At 37.6% G+C, this 20,545-nt stretch overlaps 1 protein-coding gene across 1 annotated transcript in view; it reads right to left on the reverse strand.

Annotated features, from left to right (window-relative positions):
* Positions 1 to 20,545, reverse strand: part of Cald1 (caldesmon 1) — a 175,809-nt gene that overhangs the window by 34,957 nt on the left and 120,307 nt on the right. Inside the window, 1 exon segment of the mRNA XM_048786913.1 lies at positions 2,414 to 2,560. Within this exon segment, the coding sequence (XP_048642870.1) occupies positions 2,414 to 2,560 (147 nt within the window).

Below are 20,545 nucleotides of genomic sequence, written 5' to 3' on the forward strand. Positions count from 1 at the left end.
AACTGGACTTATGTATTGTATTAAACTTCTAAAATGTGGGGGCTCATTGTCATAGCAGCAGCATTACCCCGACTAACATATAGACTATCTACCTTCTTTGATAAGATTTCCAAGAAAAAAGGGTTTCTTGTCCTTCTTCTCTACAGTGAATAAAAGGCAGTTATAGTTAATTTTTTTTTAAAGGAAAAAATCTCTAAAACCCAAACTGTACAACGTTCACTCACTCTTGGAACATGCTGGTCACTGCCCAATCCAAGGGTGTTGGTCTCCACTGGCAGGAGACAATCAGTCATGTGATACCAGAACTGTGACCAGAGTTGGAAGCGAATGCCTTACAATGTTTAGAAACTCCATCAAATTTCATAGTTCATAGGAAACTTGGCACTTTTGATGTTCAAGTTCACTTAATTTTGGAAAAACATATTTCATATTTAACAACAAAATATGGCAGAGTAAACCCTAGATTTCAAACTTTCTTGGCTTTTGCTGTTGCTGCAGGACAATGTCCACATGAATTAGATATATAAGGAAATACAAAGAATTCAGAACTTACGGGGAAACACCTAATATAAGGCATTTGAATCAACTGAATTCTAATAATTTAAGAAGCTACCCCAAATTCCAAAATGTTAACCAGATGAAAATAAGAAGTTAAGAAACCAACAGACTGTTAAAACTTATCTTTGTCTTTGTACAAGTCATGACAGTGATCATCAGTAGATGTCAAATGACAGAGCCATTTATTTCCAAGAAGACTTATTTTTCTTGAGGTTAATGAATATATTAGAGATAAGTCACATATTCTCAGACCTGAATATGCTTTCCGTTTAAAAAAGAAAGAAACAAAGACTAGGCATGGTGGTCCCTGTAATAACAGCTACCCAGGAGGCTGAGACAGGACGGTCACAAGTTGAAGGCCAGCCTCAGCAATTTAGTGAGAAATTGTCTCAAAATAAAAATAAAAAGAGCTGGGCACGTGACTCAGAAGTAGAGCACCCCTGAGTTCAATCCCCAGTACTGAAAAAAAAAGTTTAACATTATTCTTAGGGGAAAGGTATAACTTCTATTTCTATTTCTATTCAGGTGAAGAACAGTTTGCAAAGCATCTATTTGGGATTCAAAAGCAGTTAGTGAGCCCTGGACATCATACCTGTGTCCCCTTTGCTGGACTTCCTCCCTAATTACATTGGAGTTGCTCACCAAGGGTCAAGGTTTCTACTTTTCTACCTTGCCAATAAGTTTCCTTGTTGAATTTACTCCACCTACGAGCATTTGCAAGACAACCTTAGAAATCTGATGGAACTACTCGAATTTAAGCCCCAGAAGTCATGACCCTTTCCCTTCATAATCATCTGAATAGTCTGAATTAAAGGAACTATCAACAGCTCTCTCTAAACATGGACAAAATAAAACATGCATGCGAAACAAAACCACATGCAAGACCTTATAATATGGTTTCATTTATTTAAGCAGTCCCCAGTTTTAAATTAAAATTATTTTTTTCTCCAAATATCCTTTATATTTTCTAGACCTTGGTGCAAATAAATGACATATAATAACCATTAACATAATGAACCATGTGATCCTATTTCTGTTATAAAAGCCCTATTTTTAATTTTTTTTATTTGTAGATAGACACAGTATCTTTATTTTATTTATTTATTTTTATGTGGTCCTGAGGCTCAAACCCAGTGTCTCACATGTGCTAGGCAAGGGCTCTTACCACTGAGCCCCAACCCCAGCTTCATAAAAGCCCTGTTTGAAGAAGTTGAAGCTATTAGGTATTTTCAACTCTAATTTCTACCAGGGCCTGAGTAGGAAAAAAATTCTAATAGTAAACTTATTAAACATGTTTAAACAGTCACAATAAATTAATCATCTCTCCAAATACTACAGAAAATATTGACTTGGGCTTTATGCTAAGAAAAGGAAGACATCTGCAATTCATACCTACTTTTAAAATTCAAGAGTCATCTATTATTGGTAGGCACATAGTCTCTATTAAAACTAGTTAATCTTCAGTTCAAAACAGATAGCAATATGCTACAAAGGAATATAAAGCGTTTTTCTTATTTAAAAGTATAATCCATTGTATTTAGTAAATTTTTAAAATACCAGATTATGAAACAAAATAAAAGCCTTCACTGGGGGTACGTTTAGGGATGGGAATGATGTGTGTGTGTGTGTGTGTGTGTGTGTGTGTGTGTGTGTGTGTGTGTGTAGGGAATGAAGGTGTCCTAATGTCTAAATCAGACTGACTGTCCAACCTGATCTTTGGCCAAATCAAGAGAGATTGAAAAAGGGTTGAGCTGGGCTGAGAAAGGAATGCCTTGCTTTCCTTTCTCAGGTCATTTTAGTTCAACAAACAGACTAAGATGCAAAGAGAAATTCTCCATTCCAAAGAGGGCAGTACCTGTTCTGGGCGTGAACCTCCACCTGGTCGGTCACCTGTCCCAAGGATTCTTCCTCTTGCTTCTGCCGCAGCCTTTCCTGTCGCGCTCGCCGGCGACGTTCCCGCGCTGCCTCTTCTTCGTCATCGTCGTTCCTCTGATAGGCAATTCTGGAACATCACAAAGACAAGCTCTTGAGCAAGGCCAGCTGCAAAAATGTGTTCATCGACTTCTTAGCAGGAACAGCCCTGGTCCCTTTGCGGAACCTCACCACAGGATTCTTACAGGATGGTTCTGTTCCTAAACTTGGAGGACCAACTGACTAGTTTTCAATAATTTTTTTTTGGGGGGGGGTGTACTGGGGATTAAACTCAGGGGCATTCAACCACTAAGCCATAACCTCAGCCCTATTTTTTGTTTTATGTAGAGATAGGGTCTTACTGATTTGCTTAGAACCTTGGTTTTGCTGAGGCTGGCTTTGAATTTGTGATCCTCTTGCCTCAGCCTCCTGAACCATTGGGGTTACAGGCATGCACCACTGCACCCAGTTAGTTTTCAAACTTGAAAAGCATTATACAAAAACTACAGAGGATAATCTACAATGATCAGGTAACCTAAAAAAAAAATCTATGTAAAAGTAGACTGCCTTTGGAGACTGTTGGGTTAGCATATTTTGATTTCTTGATTTAAGCCAGTTATCACACATGAAATTTAGAAGCAGAAATCCAAAGTATTGAACCAAAAATAATCAAAGACCTATTAAAAAGGATTCAGTATGTTGTGTGAAATACTTGTATAGGCACTGTCACCAAGATAAGAAAAGAATCAAGTTACATTAGCAAACCAAGACTTTGGTATAATAAGCCAAAATTGCTCAAGAGAATTGAAATCAGGGGTCTTTTGGTTAGATTTTGTTTTGCCTTTCAGGTTCTTTTTACTGACGAGGGGAGGTGTTATTGATTAGCGTTAGTAAGCTTCAAAGTCAGTGCATTTTGAAGAGGTGGCTCTAAGGACCCTCCTATGCTCTGAACCATGCTGCAGCAGTGTCTTCTACCTCATAGTGGCCCATAGGTGTATATTTAGACAGAAGCCTAAGGGGTGAGGCAGGTTGAAAACGCACAGGAGACTCCCCACTTGTATATGTTACTTAGTTACAGTTTCACTGGAAGCAAATGCCTATTTGGAGAAATTACAATCAGTATCACTGTGCTAGGTATATTTCCTCTCATATTTATTTCCAAGTGAAGAATTGAGGCTGTGCAATTACAGATGCCCAAAGTCAAGAGGAAATGGCCTGGATGGTTAACTTGGCTTCTTCTGAAGGTGTAATGTACACTGAGATACAGAGCTCCAGAAGACCAGGGGAGTGCTGCCCCGCCCAGGGCCTGATGGATTGATGGGGGATGTGGATGAGGCTGAATTATAGAGGGCTGCTTTTTACTGTGGAAAATTATAGTGTTTTTGTTTTGTTTTGTTTTTTGTTACTTACATATCTACAAAAAGAAATCCAAATACATACATGTTTCATGTTAGAAATTAATTTTTTTAATCATGGTAAAAATACTTAACATGAGATCTACTCTCTTAATAAATGTTTAAGTGTATAATACAATATTGTTAACAACATGTTCCATGGCAGCTTCTAGAACACACTCAAGATTCTTAAAATTATAAAACCCAAATACTTTTTAAATTAAAAAAAATGACATTGGAAGCATACAATTTGTATCAGCAATCAGTTATCTAATGTGAACGATGATGATTTGCTCATGTTAAATTTACAAATTGGTCATTTTGGGCCAATTCTAGTACCTCATTTTATCTGTATTATCTTCTGACTTTTTTTCATCTAGGTATCTTATGAAAAACAAGATTAGCAATTCAAGGGCTGGTTGGTTTGCTCCTTGCCACTTTAGAAAATCTGACTTCATACTTACTAAAATCTGCTAGTGTGCAATGCTCAAATGCCAATATAAATAAAGTGTCACTTACTAATTCTATAAAACTAACTGGTAATTTTCCACAAATATGAAGAGAAGGGGCAGTGTGGTAAAGTCAATGGGTGACTAGATTAGGATTCAGAAAACTTGGTTTTCAGAATTGATCTCTTAGGTATTTGCAGGCCTTTGATTAACCTGAGCTAAATTTCCTTGTCTGTAGGCGTGTGGCAATTACATGAAATAATGGATATGCTATGACAAAGCATTCTAAAGTGCAGTATTTTTTTTGTTGTTGTTGTTAGAAAAGGTCAGTTAAGGAGCTGCTTTGGAGGAAATATGAGTTCAATTTCAGACTTGTTGAGTTTGAGGTGTCAACATGACATGAGTCGAATGTTCCTTTCTAGTTCAATCACATTGTAGTTTGCAGTCGAAAGCCCTTCCCAGTGGTTTGGCTTCAACCTTCAGATTTTTGGTCTGATATTCCCTTGGCTTATTTCTCCCTAGACAGCTTTAACCACAGCAGGGAGAATGAGTCCTTCATGACTGCTTCCCAAACTAATCAAACAGAAAGTCTTAATTTGCTCTTTTTCATCTCTGGAGCAGTCATGAGACCATGGCTATTACAGGGACCTTCCTCTTCCAAGACAAGCAAGAGCTCCATGTGAGATATCCTATGCTAAAAGCAAATGTCCTCCCTTTCCTAATGAAATCTAGCTTTAAACCCTCATTTCCCACTATATTGGAAAAATCTGAGATGTTGCCATTATTCTCCTTCTACATACTCGGTGACCTTCATGGCTGGATGTTGTTGGCTTTTAGCTCTGACACGAACTAGATTTGCCACCTTTTCTCCTCTTGGATTTCTCATGGGTGGAGTGACCTGAACAATCCAATCATCCCCGCTGTCTCTTCTAATTCTTCACATTTTGAAGCTTAAAACTTATGGACAACCATTCTCCATTGGTAGGCCCTTTTCTACAGTCATCAGAGCTAGGTTTGAAGGGATCTTTTACTACTACTAAAAAAGGAAAAAGTCAAAATTGTTTACAAAATTAAGAACGACAGCAGCAAAAAGAGTCAAAATGATTTCATGTTATTTTTCAATTATAAAATGCCTGGTTGCTGACTCGAGAACCTATCAGTTGACTTTATACTTATAAGTGAAATTGTGTCTGTACCAAATAACTTGCTAGGTGTGGAAATCCTTCAACTGTGAGACTCCCTACATTAGCCCTCAGCATGCAAAGCAAATTGTAACTCCTTAGCTTTTAGGCATGCCCCAAAACAACCTGTATTTCATACTTCATCACAGATTCTCTTTTTATTTTTTTTCTTCATTCAACATTGGAAAAACTCAATTTGTTTTATTCTAAAAGTAGCATAGAATTATTACTTTAAAAACAAGATAATACAAAATGTATAAAGGCAAAAGTAAAAATCATCTTCCTAAGATCATACCACCCAGGTACAAACATGGTACTCATTTGATATATTCTATAAAATATTTTCCTATTGTACATATTTACATTTTTTTATAAAGTGGGATCACTTGTACATATGATTTCATAAAGTTTCTTTAATTTACCTTATTTATGACTAATTTTAACACATTAATAGTTTGTCAACAGAAACAGTATTTTATATATGTGTATATTATGTGTATATGTTATACATCTTATGTATAAATAACATATACATAATAAAATTTTATAAATCCACCCAAATATAATTATATGGATGTACTATAATCTATTTGATCATTTTTTCTACTGCTTGATATTTAAGATTTTTTTCAACATTATGTTCTTATTTATTTTTTTTAACATTATATGTTCTTATAAATGATGCTGCAAAGGATATCAATATTGATACATTTTTACCATTTGTGCAATTATTTACTTAAGAAAATTTCTCAGAGATTAGAATTTCTGAGTTAAATAAAAGTATGTTTGTTTTACAGGCTTTTAGTATGCTCTCCAAAAGGTCTATAACACCAGTAATGCAGGAGAGTGCTAATTTTACCATAAGCAAAATTTGTCCAAAAAGATAAGTATACAGGATCCTATCTAAATGATACTACAAGCTTTGCTCTATGTTCTGGTTGAAGTCAAAATGTTAACATTTCTGATTTTCCACACACCAGATTTAAACCTATATGAAATGCTGTTGGCTAGTAAAACACATACCTAACCAGCCACTGGATTGTAATAAAAGCATAACGACCCATGTGTTCCTTCTGTGAAAATTCAGCAGATGCCAATATTAACCAGTCCACCCATATTCTACAGTACAAAGACAACAGATGTTCCCAGATGATTCAGAAGCAGCGTGGGATCCTGAAATTCCTCTGAATCATCTTGAGAAAGACTGAATTATGTTTAACAGGGTTCTCATCAAATGCATCTTATTTGTGATCTACTTTTTGAAAATCCACAAATAAACTGAGCAACTCTCTATGAAATAAAATGCTGCGTTGATCAGAACCCATGAGCTTTCTATCCACACTGGCTGAAAAAGGGTTTACTACAGAGTGTTCCGCTTTGTTTCTTGGTAACTGCTTTGGATGATTTCTTGCCACAAATGCTTGGAGAAGGGCACAGCAAGGTCTGCAGGAAGACCAGTGTTGCTAACAGCAAAATCACTCATTGGATATTCAAAAGAAAGGGAGACTGTCTATGGTATGTATGCTCATGTGCACATATGTACACCTGTAAATAAGTGCAAAAAATCCCCAAAGTCCATTGTAATTATATGATGCTATTCGATTGTGTCAGTTGAGAAAATTGTCTTTTCTTCCATTTCCAGAAACATTGCTAAAATGCCTTGGTGTTATGTGATAAGAAAACAACAACAACAACAAAAAAAACCGGATCTATGCAACAGGAAAACTTTCTTGCAATGCTGTGGCTTTTACAACACAACAATTTTTAAGACTAGCACTCTGCTGCCTCAATATATTCAAGCCACAGGATGATCATGTTATATTCAGGGTATTTTAGATGGAAAGTTCAAATAAGCAAAAGTAGTGCAAACCCAGCAAATAAGGGAATCGCTGAGGACTCAGTGTCTTCACCTTAGGGTGGGTGAGGTCTAACTGTGTACCAGATGACAAGAGCAGGGACTGACAGGCAGAAGTTCCTTGAGCAATGCGTAGTTGTCTCCGGGCCTTAGTGTTCCCCTCATCCCACACTCCCATCAAGTAGTTCTCACGACTTGAGCAACTCTGACAAAATTCTTGTGATTACATCATCTACAGTATAGGCTGTTTTGTTTTGTTTCTACTCCAAGTCCTCCCTGGTGTGAAGAATATTGCTCTTATTTCCTTCTACTGTCTTTTTTCCATTTTGCTAATTTTATGATTGGAGACTACAAGACAACCTCCTTGATGTTTCCAAGTAAAATTCTGGCAATAGTGTTTTTATTAACAAAACAATATCTCTTAACAGGAAATCATGCTTAAAAACAGAATAAGAAAAAAGAATAGCTATTTTTACTGAGGCAGGGGCTGATTTGATTACATGTTTAGGAGCACTAAATACTCAGAAAGAGTGAAAACATAAAGTTAAGTCTATAGCAGGCACCGATTTACTGATTTTATGTTGATAGTCACAGTGCTGTTCTGGGTAATTAACTGAATAATCAAATAGTAAAATTAAGTTTGGATCTGCAAACTTGCTATTGTATATTTTTACACACATTGTATATTTCATAACTGTATCTTGAAAATTAAACAATTTAATAACATACTTAAAGACTTGGCAAAATTAGTTCCCTGAGTCATACTTTATTTTTATCATCTACATAGTAGGAGTTCATAATTTATTTGATTATTGTTTTATACACAGACATTTGGGGTTTTCTTCCATTTCTTCCCTATGGCTGAGGTAGATGGTGAGAAGTGGAATAGTATGCATTCACGTAGATTTAAAAGAATCTGTAAGATTTCCTTTCACAGTAGTTATTCCAATTCACATCCCCATGCCCGGTCACTTCTATAACCAAATAGAATCAGCATATATTAAGACAGTCCACTGCTAACCTGCTAGGCTCAGAGGATAGATTTAATCTCCTCTGTGGATTCCAACATGTTAAGCCCAAGGATTCTTTTAAAATATTAGGAAAAGGTTATGATATCACAATTGCTTATACTTTTGTTATTTATTAATAAAATATGAATTCTATGATGCATGAAAGGAATCCATAGCTTATAAACCATATCTCTATCTATCTATCTATCTACCTATTTTTTTGAAAAACAGTGTTTTTTAAATATGAGACAGTTATTTATCAGACTAGGGAAAATACTTGGTATGGATATGAACTCGGAACTCTCTTACTAAGATTTCATTGCTGGAGAACCACTGCTGAACTTGAAGAAATTTACAAGAGTGCCCCTGAACAGATCTGGAATTGTCATCTTCAAACCATTTTGTGTCCTTCCACATTCCTGGACTTGGTAAGCACACATGTGTATACAGATAAACAGATCCACAGGTTCAGTGAGAAAAGTTTCAGGGAAAATAAGGCTTCATACACTACAATGAGGCCGAGTCACAAAATACCCTACTTAGATCAAAGTTTCTAAGTCTTTCTGTTTTCCTTAATTGTTTCTGCCACACTCCTACATTAAAAAAAAGTGTTGAATCTTAAATACCAACAGATTGAATCATTTCACTACTAAAAGAATGAATGTGAATGCATAATAACTTATAGACCAGTAGACAGTTGACTGGACCCCCAAATCAGCTTCTGATAGGTCTGCATCCCACTGTATGTGACATCCACTTTCATGTGACAAGTTCTTTAAGAGAAAGTGGTGTTGGCTAAAGGAGATTTCAGGTTTTAATTGAGGCACAGTTCAGCCCCCAGCTTTCTGCAGCTACATAATTCCCATGTAGTCCACACCCAGAAGGAAGAAAGCCAGGGGCCCAGAACTTCAAAGAAGGATAGCTTTATTATTATTATTATTATTATTATTATTATTATTATTATTATTTCATTATAAATATTATTATTATTGCCATTCCTATTGGTTCTTCCAAGGTCACTGTCTTAACTGGGAATAAGGAATCCAACTTCAAGGGTTAAAACCTCATGTGGGTTGAAAATATGCTCATCAACTATTTAGAAGAAAAATGACTCATATATATTTTCATTATTCTTTCTCATGTACCAAAACCCCCAGGGATTTTCTTTTATAATGTGAAACGCAAGCAGATTCTCCAAACATATCCAATCAACTCCATAAATTGCTCAAACACTCTTAGCAAAATCTCAGGCCACGCTGTGATCAGGAGAGACAATCCTGAGCTACTGAAGTGAGTCATATTTGCCCAGCAGACTTGCTGTATATTTGAAAGTTAAAAGAAGTTTATAGAAACATTCCAGGCTCTTGAATATGATTTTGTTTATATGTGGTGTCTGCAAATGTTGTGGTTTCATTTAATGCACATAAAGTCCAACTCTAAATTTTTTCCTTAGCGTCTTTAAAAGAAAGGCAATGAAAAATTATAATAGAGAAAAAATTTTAAATAGAAGTATTTTCAGATCAGAATATGTTTAGGAATGACTAATAGCTGATAATTGGTTTGTTAGTAATTAATACAGAATATAGAAACAAAGCCTCTTTGATCTAGAGGAGGACTTTCTTTGGTGGGGAAGACAGGTAAAAATGTGCCATATTATTTGTGGTATATCATTGCTGTGCCTTTACTGGAGTTTGAAGAAAATTTCCTAGGAAGAGAAGTACTTAAGTACATCTCACTTCATCCATCTGCCCTTCTCCCACCCCTCTCCCCATACCTAAACACATTGGAGTCACTAAAGTTTGTATACCAACCATAAATTTGGATTCTTGATAAAACATTGTGTGCTGGCAAACTCTGGTGTTCTTATGGATGTCCTCACAAGGCATCAGCAGAGCATTTGCTTCCTATGATGACGACATCCCCAAATCACACAAGTTCCTCTAACCGCAGACAGTGATGGGGAAACGTGTTGTAGAGCCTCAGACCAAATGGAAGAAAACTTTTGTGTATCTATATGTATAATAGGCTGGTTCTTAGCCCATTATGACTTAAGCATCTTGTCCAGCCACCAGATTGGGTCTGATTCTGTATGGTTATAGAAGAGATCTGGGAAGTGCTTAGAGTTTCTGACTGAGTTACAGAAGATTCTAGAATGTTCTAGAATCATCCTGCCTCAGAGAAAGCAGATCCTTAAGCCAAGAGGCTCATTTCTGAATTGATACACATAGCCATAGAAAATTTTTAAATGATAGATTCTAGTTGGGTTAATTATTTTAAATTAAAAAGACTTTTATCATGAATTGCATTGTACCTAAAAATAAGTTTATGGTGTAAGACCACTATAAAGATAAAACATACCCATGCACCAACTATCCAATTTGAATAGAACACTAGGAGACTTAATTTGCTCCTTTCAATCCCATTCCTCTCTCTTTTTAACCAAACAACCACTATTCTGAATTTTGGAATATTTGTATGATTCTCTTGTTTTTCTTTGTAGTTTTATCAGGTTACTATGACTCCTCAAATAATACATTTTAAGTATTGCCTTTCAAAACCTTCACATGATACTAATGTATGCATTGTGTGATTAGTATCTTTTACAACATTATGTTATAGAGATTCATCTATTTATATGAATAGATGTAGTAGAGGAGGCACAGAGTTTTCCAAACATCATTCTTCTTCTTCTTCCCCCTCCTCCTCCCCTCCTCCCCCTCCTCTCCCTCCTCCTCNTTCTTCTTCCTTCTTTCTTTCTTCTTTGGTACTAGGACTTGAATTCAGGGGCACTTGACCACTGAGCCACATCCCCAGCCCTATTTTGTATTTTATTTAGAGACAGAGTCTCACTGAGTTGCTTAGCACCTTGCTTTTGCTGAGGCTGGCTTTGAACTGGTGACCCTCCTGTTTCAGCCTCCTGAGCTGCAGGATTACAGGCATGTACCACCATGCATGGCTTCCAAACATTCTTGATATGATAGTTTGATAGAGTAAATGAATAACTTATTCAACAACTCACATTTTCTTTAAAAAAAAAGTCCACAAGTGGTTTATAATATTCAGTGGAAACAATATGAACAGAATTTGGATTTGCTTTCTTATTGAATTGTTATTTTTCTCATATTTCTTTTTAAAAGAAAGAATGCATCTCATTAAATACAGATTTTGGTGGAGTAATTTCATGACAGTTTCCTGAGATAAACTAAAATCTATTAATTTTGTCAAAAACAGGACTGAATTTGCACCAGCCCACCTACCACCCCACCCTATTAAAACAATAAGTATAATCAGATACAAACATTCACTTTTTAACGTACAAATGTTTACAAAGGGTAGGTATGGAAAGAGAGGGCTGATGGTGGAAGATATGTGTGTTGCTGCTCACGTGGTCACTAGAGTTAAACTTTGGTCAAAATTAATTAAAAGGAGAAAGAGAAATGTTTAAGTGGCCAGGAAGCTAGTTAAAAATCAAATCGACCAAACTCCTTCCTCATTTTCCACCCTTATCTATGATTCAACGGGTATAAATGTGGCTAATGCAGATAAGCTCAGTTACTACCTGTGTTGTCATAAGAATTCATCTTCTCTTCATGCCCAATCTAGGATTCTCTGTCTAAAAAAGAATCTTAAATTGTGAATAGGAATCTCAAATAAACTTGAACATATGAAATATGAAAATATAAATCTTAATTATCTTAGTCTTTTTAAAAAGTTGTTGTCAATCAAAAATCAAATCTAATTGGAGACAGTCTCTGGCCATTGTCTCTGTTAAAGGACAATCTTGCTTTAATGTACATAGTATGTGGAAAATAAGCACGGGGCTTAGTCAATTTTTTAAAAGTCAAACATGAGAGAACATTTCAGATCCAGGTGCCCATCAATGGGGTGATGGTTTAGATATTTAATGTCCCCTGAAAATCTCATGTTTGAAAGAATGGTCCCCAATACAGTAAGGTTCAGAGGTGGGGCTTTTAGGTAGTCATTAAATCACAGGGCCTATACCCTCATCAGGAAATTAATCTATTTGATGAATTAATAATTTGAATGAACTACTAGGTGGTAACTGTAGGCAGGTAAGGAGAAAGTGAGTCACTGGGGGCGTGGCCTTGGACTCATCTTGTCCTGATTCTTCTCTCACCCATTCTGCTTCTTAACTGCCATGCCATGCGCTGACCAGCTGTCCTTCACTATGCCCTTTCCCCTTGATGTTCTGCCTCACCTCAAAGCCAAAGCCATGGAGTTGGCCAACCATGGACTGAACCTCTGAAACCATAAACCCCAAATAAACTTTTTCTCCTCTAAGTTGTTCTTGTCAGGTCTTTGGTCACAGTAATGAAAAGCTGACTAACACAACTGGTAATGCTACATTTTGCCAATTCTTTCTCCTGCATAAATGTTTAGATCTGGTCATATAAGTGACCAATACCTGCTCCAGAGCAGGGTGTAGGGAAAGTTCCACATTCCCACTGGCTGATTTAAATACAACTGCATTGGACCACAAGTGTATCAACAATTTTTTTTCATTCCCAAAGACAATCTTCTAGAAACAGGAATTTCCATTTCCATTTCCATCTTCAAATGTAAAAATTATAAACTCATTTTAGATGAGTCTTATATGAGTGATCTAAAAACTTTAGTCTTCCTCTCAAAACTGAAATATTTGTGTGATACAGTCCACAAGTCCATAATTTCACGTGGTTGAGCTTCAAATTATAGTACTGCTATCACTTTGGTAAACAGTCTGACAAATGAAATGAAGTAAGTGGAGAAATGAAAACAAGATGTCCTTAAATGGAGATTATAAGCCTGTGACTAATTAAAAGGAATCCCTGTAAGGGAAAGTGGCATTGCAGACATGCCTACGGAAATGTTACACAGCATTCGGATAATGCTAAGCCAAGTCACATATCCTGTGATTTGGAGATTCTGCTGAGTGACTTCTCAGTACCTCTCCAGACTTGCAGTGCTTAATGCAAGGAAATTTATGGGTAATGGATTTTCATAACAGGCCTTTTATGATCTTTCCCTCCCCAAAAAGTGCCCTCTGGAGCTTTTCTTCTTCCACTCTCATTTTTCTTAATTGGAAAAAGATTTACTATTCATTTCCTCCTTCCCGCCACCTCTCCTTTCCATTCGGGTGGCACAGCCTCCCATCTCTTTCTCCCCACTTGCATCTCTCATCTCTCCTCCAGAAACAGAAAACTCGAAAGTACTGATAGATAAGATGCTGAGGCATTATTTTTAGGACAAATAGTAAAAGGAGACATTTGTGTCATTCTAACGAGAAAGCATATTCAGAGGGATTACTACCTCCCAGACACCAGAGAAATGCCCAAACTCGTCCAGCATCCAGTTGGCTCATTGCCACCCTCCATGTGCTAGAATTGCAACTTTGTTTATAAGTGAAGGACAAACTTTCAGACAGGAAATGGAAAATGAAGGGCCACATCCTGGATGTTTGGCCTTTTGGAAAGAACACTTATAGGCAACCCGGCAGCCAGTCACTGCAAATGGGTCCAGCCTCCCTACTGTTGGGAAAGGAAGCCAAGGAATCTGCTCTGTTCTTGAGGGGTCACTGTCCCATCCATGAAAACCTTACCTGGGACAGGGCCTGCTCAAGGTGGAGGGAGAAAAACAGATGCTTAGTTGTGATTTGAAGAAGCCAGCCAACCAACCAAATAAACCTGCCTCCGTGCTGAAGACTCCTTTGGAGATCCCTATAGAAATGCAAACTTTTAAAATGCATTTATTAGTGTATTATAGTTATATCTAACAGTCGGGTTCATTTTGACATGATCATACATGTGTGAAATTTAATTTGATCCATTTCAGTTCCCAGTGCCTCCTCTTTCCCTCCCTTCAGCCCCCCTTATTCCCTTTCCTCTAGTCTACTGGTCTTCCTTCTATTTATTTATCTATTTATTTTTAATTGGTGCTTTATAGCTGTACATAAATGTGGAATTTGCTGTGGTATATTTATACATGCACATCGCATAACTTTGTTAAATTCATTCCACATTTCCTCCCCTTTTCAGTCCCTCCGCTTCCCTCCCTATCTCCTTTTTCTACTCTTTGGATTTCCTCTATATCTTTATGATATCCGTCCCTCCACCCGCTGCCTTCTTTCCCTTGTTTTGCTCTAGCCCCTACATTTGAGAGAAAACATTTGACCCTTGAGTTTCTGAGTCTAGCGTATTCACTTAGCATTTCCATGCGTTTACCAGAAAATGTCATAATTTTGTTCTTTATGGCTGAGTAAGACTCCATTGTGTACATATTCCACACTTTCTTAATCCATTCATCTATTGAAGGGCACCTGGGCTGGTTCCATATAACTTGGCTATTGTGAATTGCAACACTATAAGCACTGATGTGGCTATACCACTATAGTATCCTGATTTTAGTTCTTTTGGACAATTACTGAGGAATGGTATAGCTGGGTCATGTGGCACTTCCATTCCTTGATTTTTGAGGAATCTCCATATTGCTTTTCAGCGTGCTTGTACTAATTTGCAGTCCCACCCACAATGTATGAGGGTACCTTTTCTCCCAAATCCTTGTCCGCATAAAAAATGCAAATATTTTAACTGACAGGGTAACATTAAGTAACCTCCCACATTTGTGCATGTTAAGTACATTATAATCACCAACAGCTTAAGATTCTGAGACCCCAGTCTTTGAGAGAGAAGTGTGGGCATTAAGGACATTTTTGTACAGAGCTTAAGTGACTTGAGCAGATTTCTATTTCAATAATACATTATTAACCTCTAAGGCTTAAGCTATATTCTGACCATTGATCATAACTGCAATCATTAATTTCTAAAAATTGTTACCTAATAGAGGAAGAATAGCTTCAGGAATAGAGATAGCCAACTTGACTCTAGAAATGTCTAATCGTAAATGACAAAGTTACAGCACTGGTATTAGCTTATGGATTTCTAATCTAGTGTATGTTCCTTTCTGACCAAACCACTGATCCACATGGGACCTAGACTTTGAGGGAGGAGAGCTTAATTCTGGTGGGACATCAAGAGCCCTTGGCAGCAAAGGGGCTGCTTGGAGCCCAAGATATGGAGGAGGAGGTGGCAGTGTGGCAGCTATCGGCACAGTCTTGACTTGTGGCAGGATGCTGGCTGGTAATTCTTGCTGCTGTAATGTGCAAACTGACACCCAGGCGGCTGGAATTAGTCCATCCATTCAACAGACATGGATGAAGCATTTACTCTGTTCAAGCCCCCGAGGGAGAAAGCCAAGATAAACACACCCTCTGAAAGGAGTTTGTAATCTGGTAGGGAACCTAAGACATGCGTACGGATGAGGGTAGTCAAATGTGATAGATAGTATAGGAGACTTACAAATAAAGTTTAGAGGAAGAAGACAATTTAAGCTAAGGGTCAGAGAAGGCTTCGTGGAAAAAGTGGCATTTGAGCTGGACTTTTTAGGATGGCTAGGATTGGGAGGCTGGCAGGAGGGAAGAGGCCATTTCTACGATACAGAGCTCAAAAGGCAAGGTTGCACAGTCAGGAAATATGGACATGGAAAAGCAAACAATCCAGTCTGGCTGGGGTTTGGAAGGCAGGAAGGGCATTAGTGAAGCTCCAGTTGTGCATGGCACAAACAGAAGCACAGCTTCTAATAACTGGGAAGAGCAGACCATGCATTTTGTGAAGATTAAGAAGAGCTTCCTTCTAAAGCTAGCCCTACTGAAAGGAGGCCTAAAGGGCACACACAGAAAATTTTTTAGCTTCTGTCTCCACTCCAGGTGTTCCATCTCACTCTGCAGCTTTCCCCAAGAAATAAAAGAAATTAGGGCCAGCTACTCCATATCAAGGGTTCCATAAATCTTAGCTGCAAGCGGAGATTGCTGTTCAGCAAACCCTACAATCATTTACAACAGTAGCACTGTGGAGGGTGCCTCATGAGCAACAAGCCAGGACTTTCAATTTTTCAGAATGGAATTTCTGCCCTTCTTACTCATACCATTTATCACCCTGCCTTGCATTTATTCTGTCCACCGAGAATTAATTAAGGTTTTCACTTACTCTACTTCTAAATCAGATCCAACTGAAACCTACTGTTGTGGCAAGGTGGCAAGATCTTAGGACCATAGGTTAATATGACCATAAGGAATTTTGGTGGTGATTTTCAATTCAAGCTCCACATTTTACTCATGATAACCTGGGATCTAAGAAGTGAAGTGATTCATTCATACCGTAATTACAGAATTAGGACGGAACCAGATCTTTAAGTTCCCATACCCATTGTCTTTCAAACATAGGCGCTTTCCTAGATTTATTCTGCAAACCAACTAAGAGCTTTAGTCATCTAAGCCAGGAACTGGCAGATTAGGACGTGCAGGCCAAATACAGCCCTGTTCCTCCTGTAAATAAAGTTTTATGGAAAAGCATCCATGCTTATGTTGTCTTCGTACTTCTGTATCAGATCTAAATAATTAAAACAGATGCTATACATGCTGCATGGCATTCAAATTAAAAAGTATATAGTAATTGGGCATATGCAAAAATTTTTGCTGATCCCTGATCTACACCAATAGTTTTTAGCCAGTTTTTTAAAATAGTATATTTCTATAAATTAAAAAAAAATTAAGCATGTACTTCTATCATGTATACATGGGTATATAGATAAATATCTGTATTCATTTATTTATAAATCATATATACAAAATGGTATTTAAATGTTTCTAGGTATTATAAACACAGTAATGTAAAAGGCTAAAATGACAATGAGAACTATATTTAAAGGAATGTCTAATTTATTAAAGTTCATAAAACTTTAGTTATTTTTGAAAAATCTTGGTTTAACACATTGTGACCAGTAATTTGAAGGTCTGGATTCAAGTTCAGTTTATTTTGGCAGTTAGTTTTAAATAATAGTCATGGCTTCACTTTTTAATAGTTATTCACTTCACTTTTAGTCAAGTCTTCACTTTTTTTTTAAGAAGCCCCTCAGAGATATGTGAGCACAAATGGAAGAAACACACCACTGGCCTCACATGTTGAAGGACGCATGACACCAGCTGACTAAATCTCCTCCTACCCACCAGGCACCAACTTGTCTAGAAAATTCATGTCTATACTGATGTCAACCAGTTGTTTGTTCAAAGTCATGCAAAGATGTCTCAGTTTTACATTTTTTAATGAATTGCTTCAAACTCTACTGAAATGTTTTGCTGGGGAGATGTTTAAATAGACTAGAAAATGTGTCTGAGGTGAAGTGTGGAGATGTGACAGTCTTGGTAGATGACATATTGACATCATTTTTGACAACAAAATCACAAAAAAAGGGGGCCGTTTTCCAAATGATTTCTCCACTACACAAGTTTCTTCTGCAGATGAAAATGTTCTAAAATTGGCTATGGTGGTGGTCACATGGGTGAATCACTGGACTGGACAGTTTAAATGGGTGAATTGTATGTGAATTGTATCTCAATAAGACTGATTTTTTAAAAAAGAAATGCGGTTACATTCCTTGTCTGGGGGCACCCACAGTGGCTGGAGGGAACAGGTCCAGTGTGTGGCAGAGGAAGAGTTCCTAGTTGCTCACCTCACAACGCGAAGTTGTCACCCTTTGGTGGGGCTTGGGTCCTTTCTGCCTGCAGCTTCGTCAGAAATCTTCCTGACCACAAGTCTAATCATGAAGGTCAGTTTAGTTTAAACTAGATAAGCCTCACCAGCTGTCAATCACTGACCCCACTATGAGTAAACTGTGGTGAGTCACGGGCACTGCTCACTCTGCTCCCACTCTTCCCTCAGGACCTGCCACATGTGGTTGGAAATACAGACTGGGGCAAGACTCTGGCACCCCAAAGCATGACAAACACCCGTAAACCTTAGTTCCTCTGTCTTTTGACTTTACCTGCCACTGTCTTGCCTTCTTTTCTTTGAGCACAGTTCTACTTGCGATGCTTTCCCCTCCTCTCCGCATCCACCCAGGGTGATCTCATCTGTCCCTCAAGGCCAACTCACATTCCATACTCTTCCATCATGGAAGGCAACCAGAGGAAGCTGTGAAATCTCTGTGCTTGTTCCAGGTATTTATCACATCTTGCTTTATTGTCATTATTTGGGCATTATTACCTTATCTCCCATGTGATATCATTTTTCTTGAAAGCAAGAGTCATGTTTTGAACATTTTTAGCTCTCTCTGTGTGCCTTGCGTGCAGAGGCATCAAAGAAGTGTTTTAGCAACCGCATTCAAAAAAGGCACATGGCATTAGAACACCAACAATGACACTGAGGAAGGTGAATGTGCCCCTGAACACGGGGGATTTCGTCATGGGAAGAAATGCTCTCTCTGGACCCAACCTCATTACTATGAAGAGACAGAACCATATTAAACCAACCTAGGAGTGATAGCGAGGCTTGGAGACAGAAGAGATATTGGACAAAACCATAGCAGAGGGAGCCCCAACACTTCACATTTCTCTCAATTTTTTCTCTCCATAAGCTGGAAGCTAGGATTGGCCAGGAACTTCCTTGCCTGTGTTTGCCTAGGTAGTTGGTGCTTTTTGCTTGTTGGTCTAGAATGCAAAATTTTAAATGTCTTTATTGTAAAGATGTCCCTCATTCTTATGTTACTTTTCTATAGATGGTAGAAGGTGGCAAGATATACAGAAAATCTTTTTGAGTTTGGAGCTGGAAAATATGTTTTCCTTATAAGGAAGAACTAAATGGTTACGGACAGAAGACATTTGGCTTTTGAATCTAGTGAATAATCAGAGCTAAAGTCAAACTGAGTAAATGAGTGCTTTCCAGACTGTGGACTCTTTCATTGTCATGTGTCTGGCCTTGACTTGGCTCATGAACAGGGCAGAAGTTCTCTGTTTGACTGCTACTCTGGGGCATGTCTCTTCCCTCTATAACTCTTCCTCCATCATCTTCCCTTGCAAATTTCTTATATTTCTCTCTACATTCTCTCTCTCTTCTCACCATCAAGCCTACTGTTGCTTTTGGATTTTATGAGATATCTGGGTTAAGCCCAAACAATTCAGTATCAGTAGGTAAACTAAGCACATTTGATTTAGCTAGTCCTTTAGAAATATTTTCATGTGCTCTTGACAAAACTGGTTCTGTAATCCCATAGAAGTCATTAACATAGACCAAAACAGCTAATCTGACTGCATCACGGGATGTCTTGTCACTTTCACACTTAATTTCAGAGTAAGGTTTTTTAAGTCAGTTTAAACTATGACCAGAGTTGTGTGACCAGAGCTCCTGTGCTAATACAGGAATATTCAGAGGTGAATGATTGGATTATGAGAGCTGGAAATGAATCAGTCCATCCTAGTTTGAATGGACTAACAGGTGGAGCATAGCTGGAGATGGTGTAACCTGGAAAGGACCGCCTTCCCTGTGTCCCTTTCCCTCTCGCTCTCTCTATCTCTGCTTCCTGACCACCATGAACAGACCAGTGCTCCACCACCACACTATCCTGCCATGATATCCTGCCTTACCTGGGGACCAGAGGAGTGCAGTTATCCCAAAATGGACTAAACTCCTGGAACCATGAGCCAAAAAAAACAACAACAAAACAAACAAACAAACAAACAAAAAAAACCCTTTTCCTTCTCTATGTTGTTCTTGTTGGGTATTTCATTCACAGCAATGAAAAGCTGACACCTTTCTTCCTTAATAATGTAATAGCCAGTAAGGAAGTGGATGGTAATGAGTTCTTGTAGATATGTAACTAATCTGCAATGCTTCCAAAATTTGAACCTCCTCCCTAGTAGGTATTGCACTCATATCCACAAGTTGTCTTTAAACTTTTTTTTTTCTTTTCAATTCTTTGGTCAGATCATCCCATCTTGCTAGATACAACAATTACACAATTTCAGGATGTGAATTTGGCTTAATATTAAAGGAAAAATCAAATAAAATGGTATTTATTAAGTAAATTAAATGTCAAGGGAACTTGCAGGGACACAGAGACAACATTAAAAATATAACTTCATTTCTTATGACTTTGAAATGAATAAACTGCTTTCAACTGCTTGGCAGAGTCGTGTACTCCTTACGTATATGGGAAATAACATTCAAACAATACTCATGTGTCTGGAAGTTGATTTTAGTTGAAAGCACAATTCCCTACTGTTAAGTTTAAAACAGCTGGACTGAACCTCCAAACCTAAGAAGAAACCTGTCTAACTCGTTTCATACATACACTGTAT

Source organism: Marmota marmota, unplaced genomic scaffold, assembly GCF_001458135.2.
Source record: "Marmota marmota marmota unplaced genomic scaffold, marMar, whole genome shotgun sequence".
Lineage (NCBI taxonomy): Eukaryota > Metazoa > Chordata > Mammalia > Rodentia > Sciuridae > Marmota > Marmota marmota.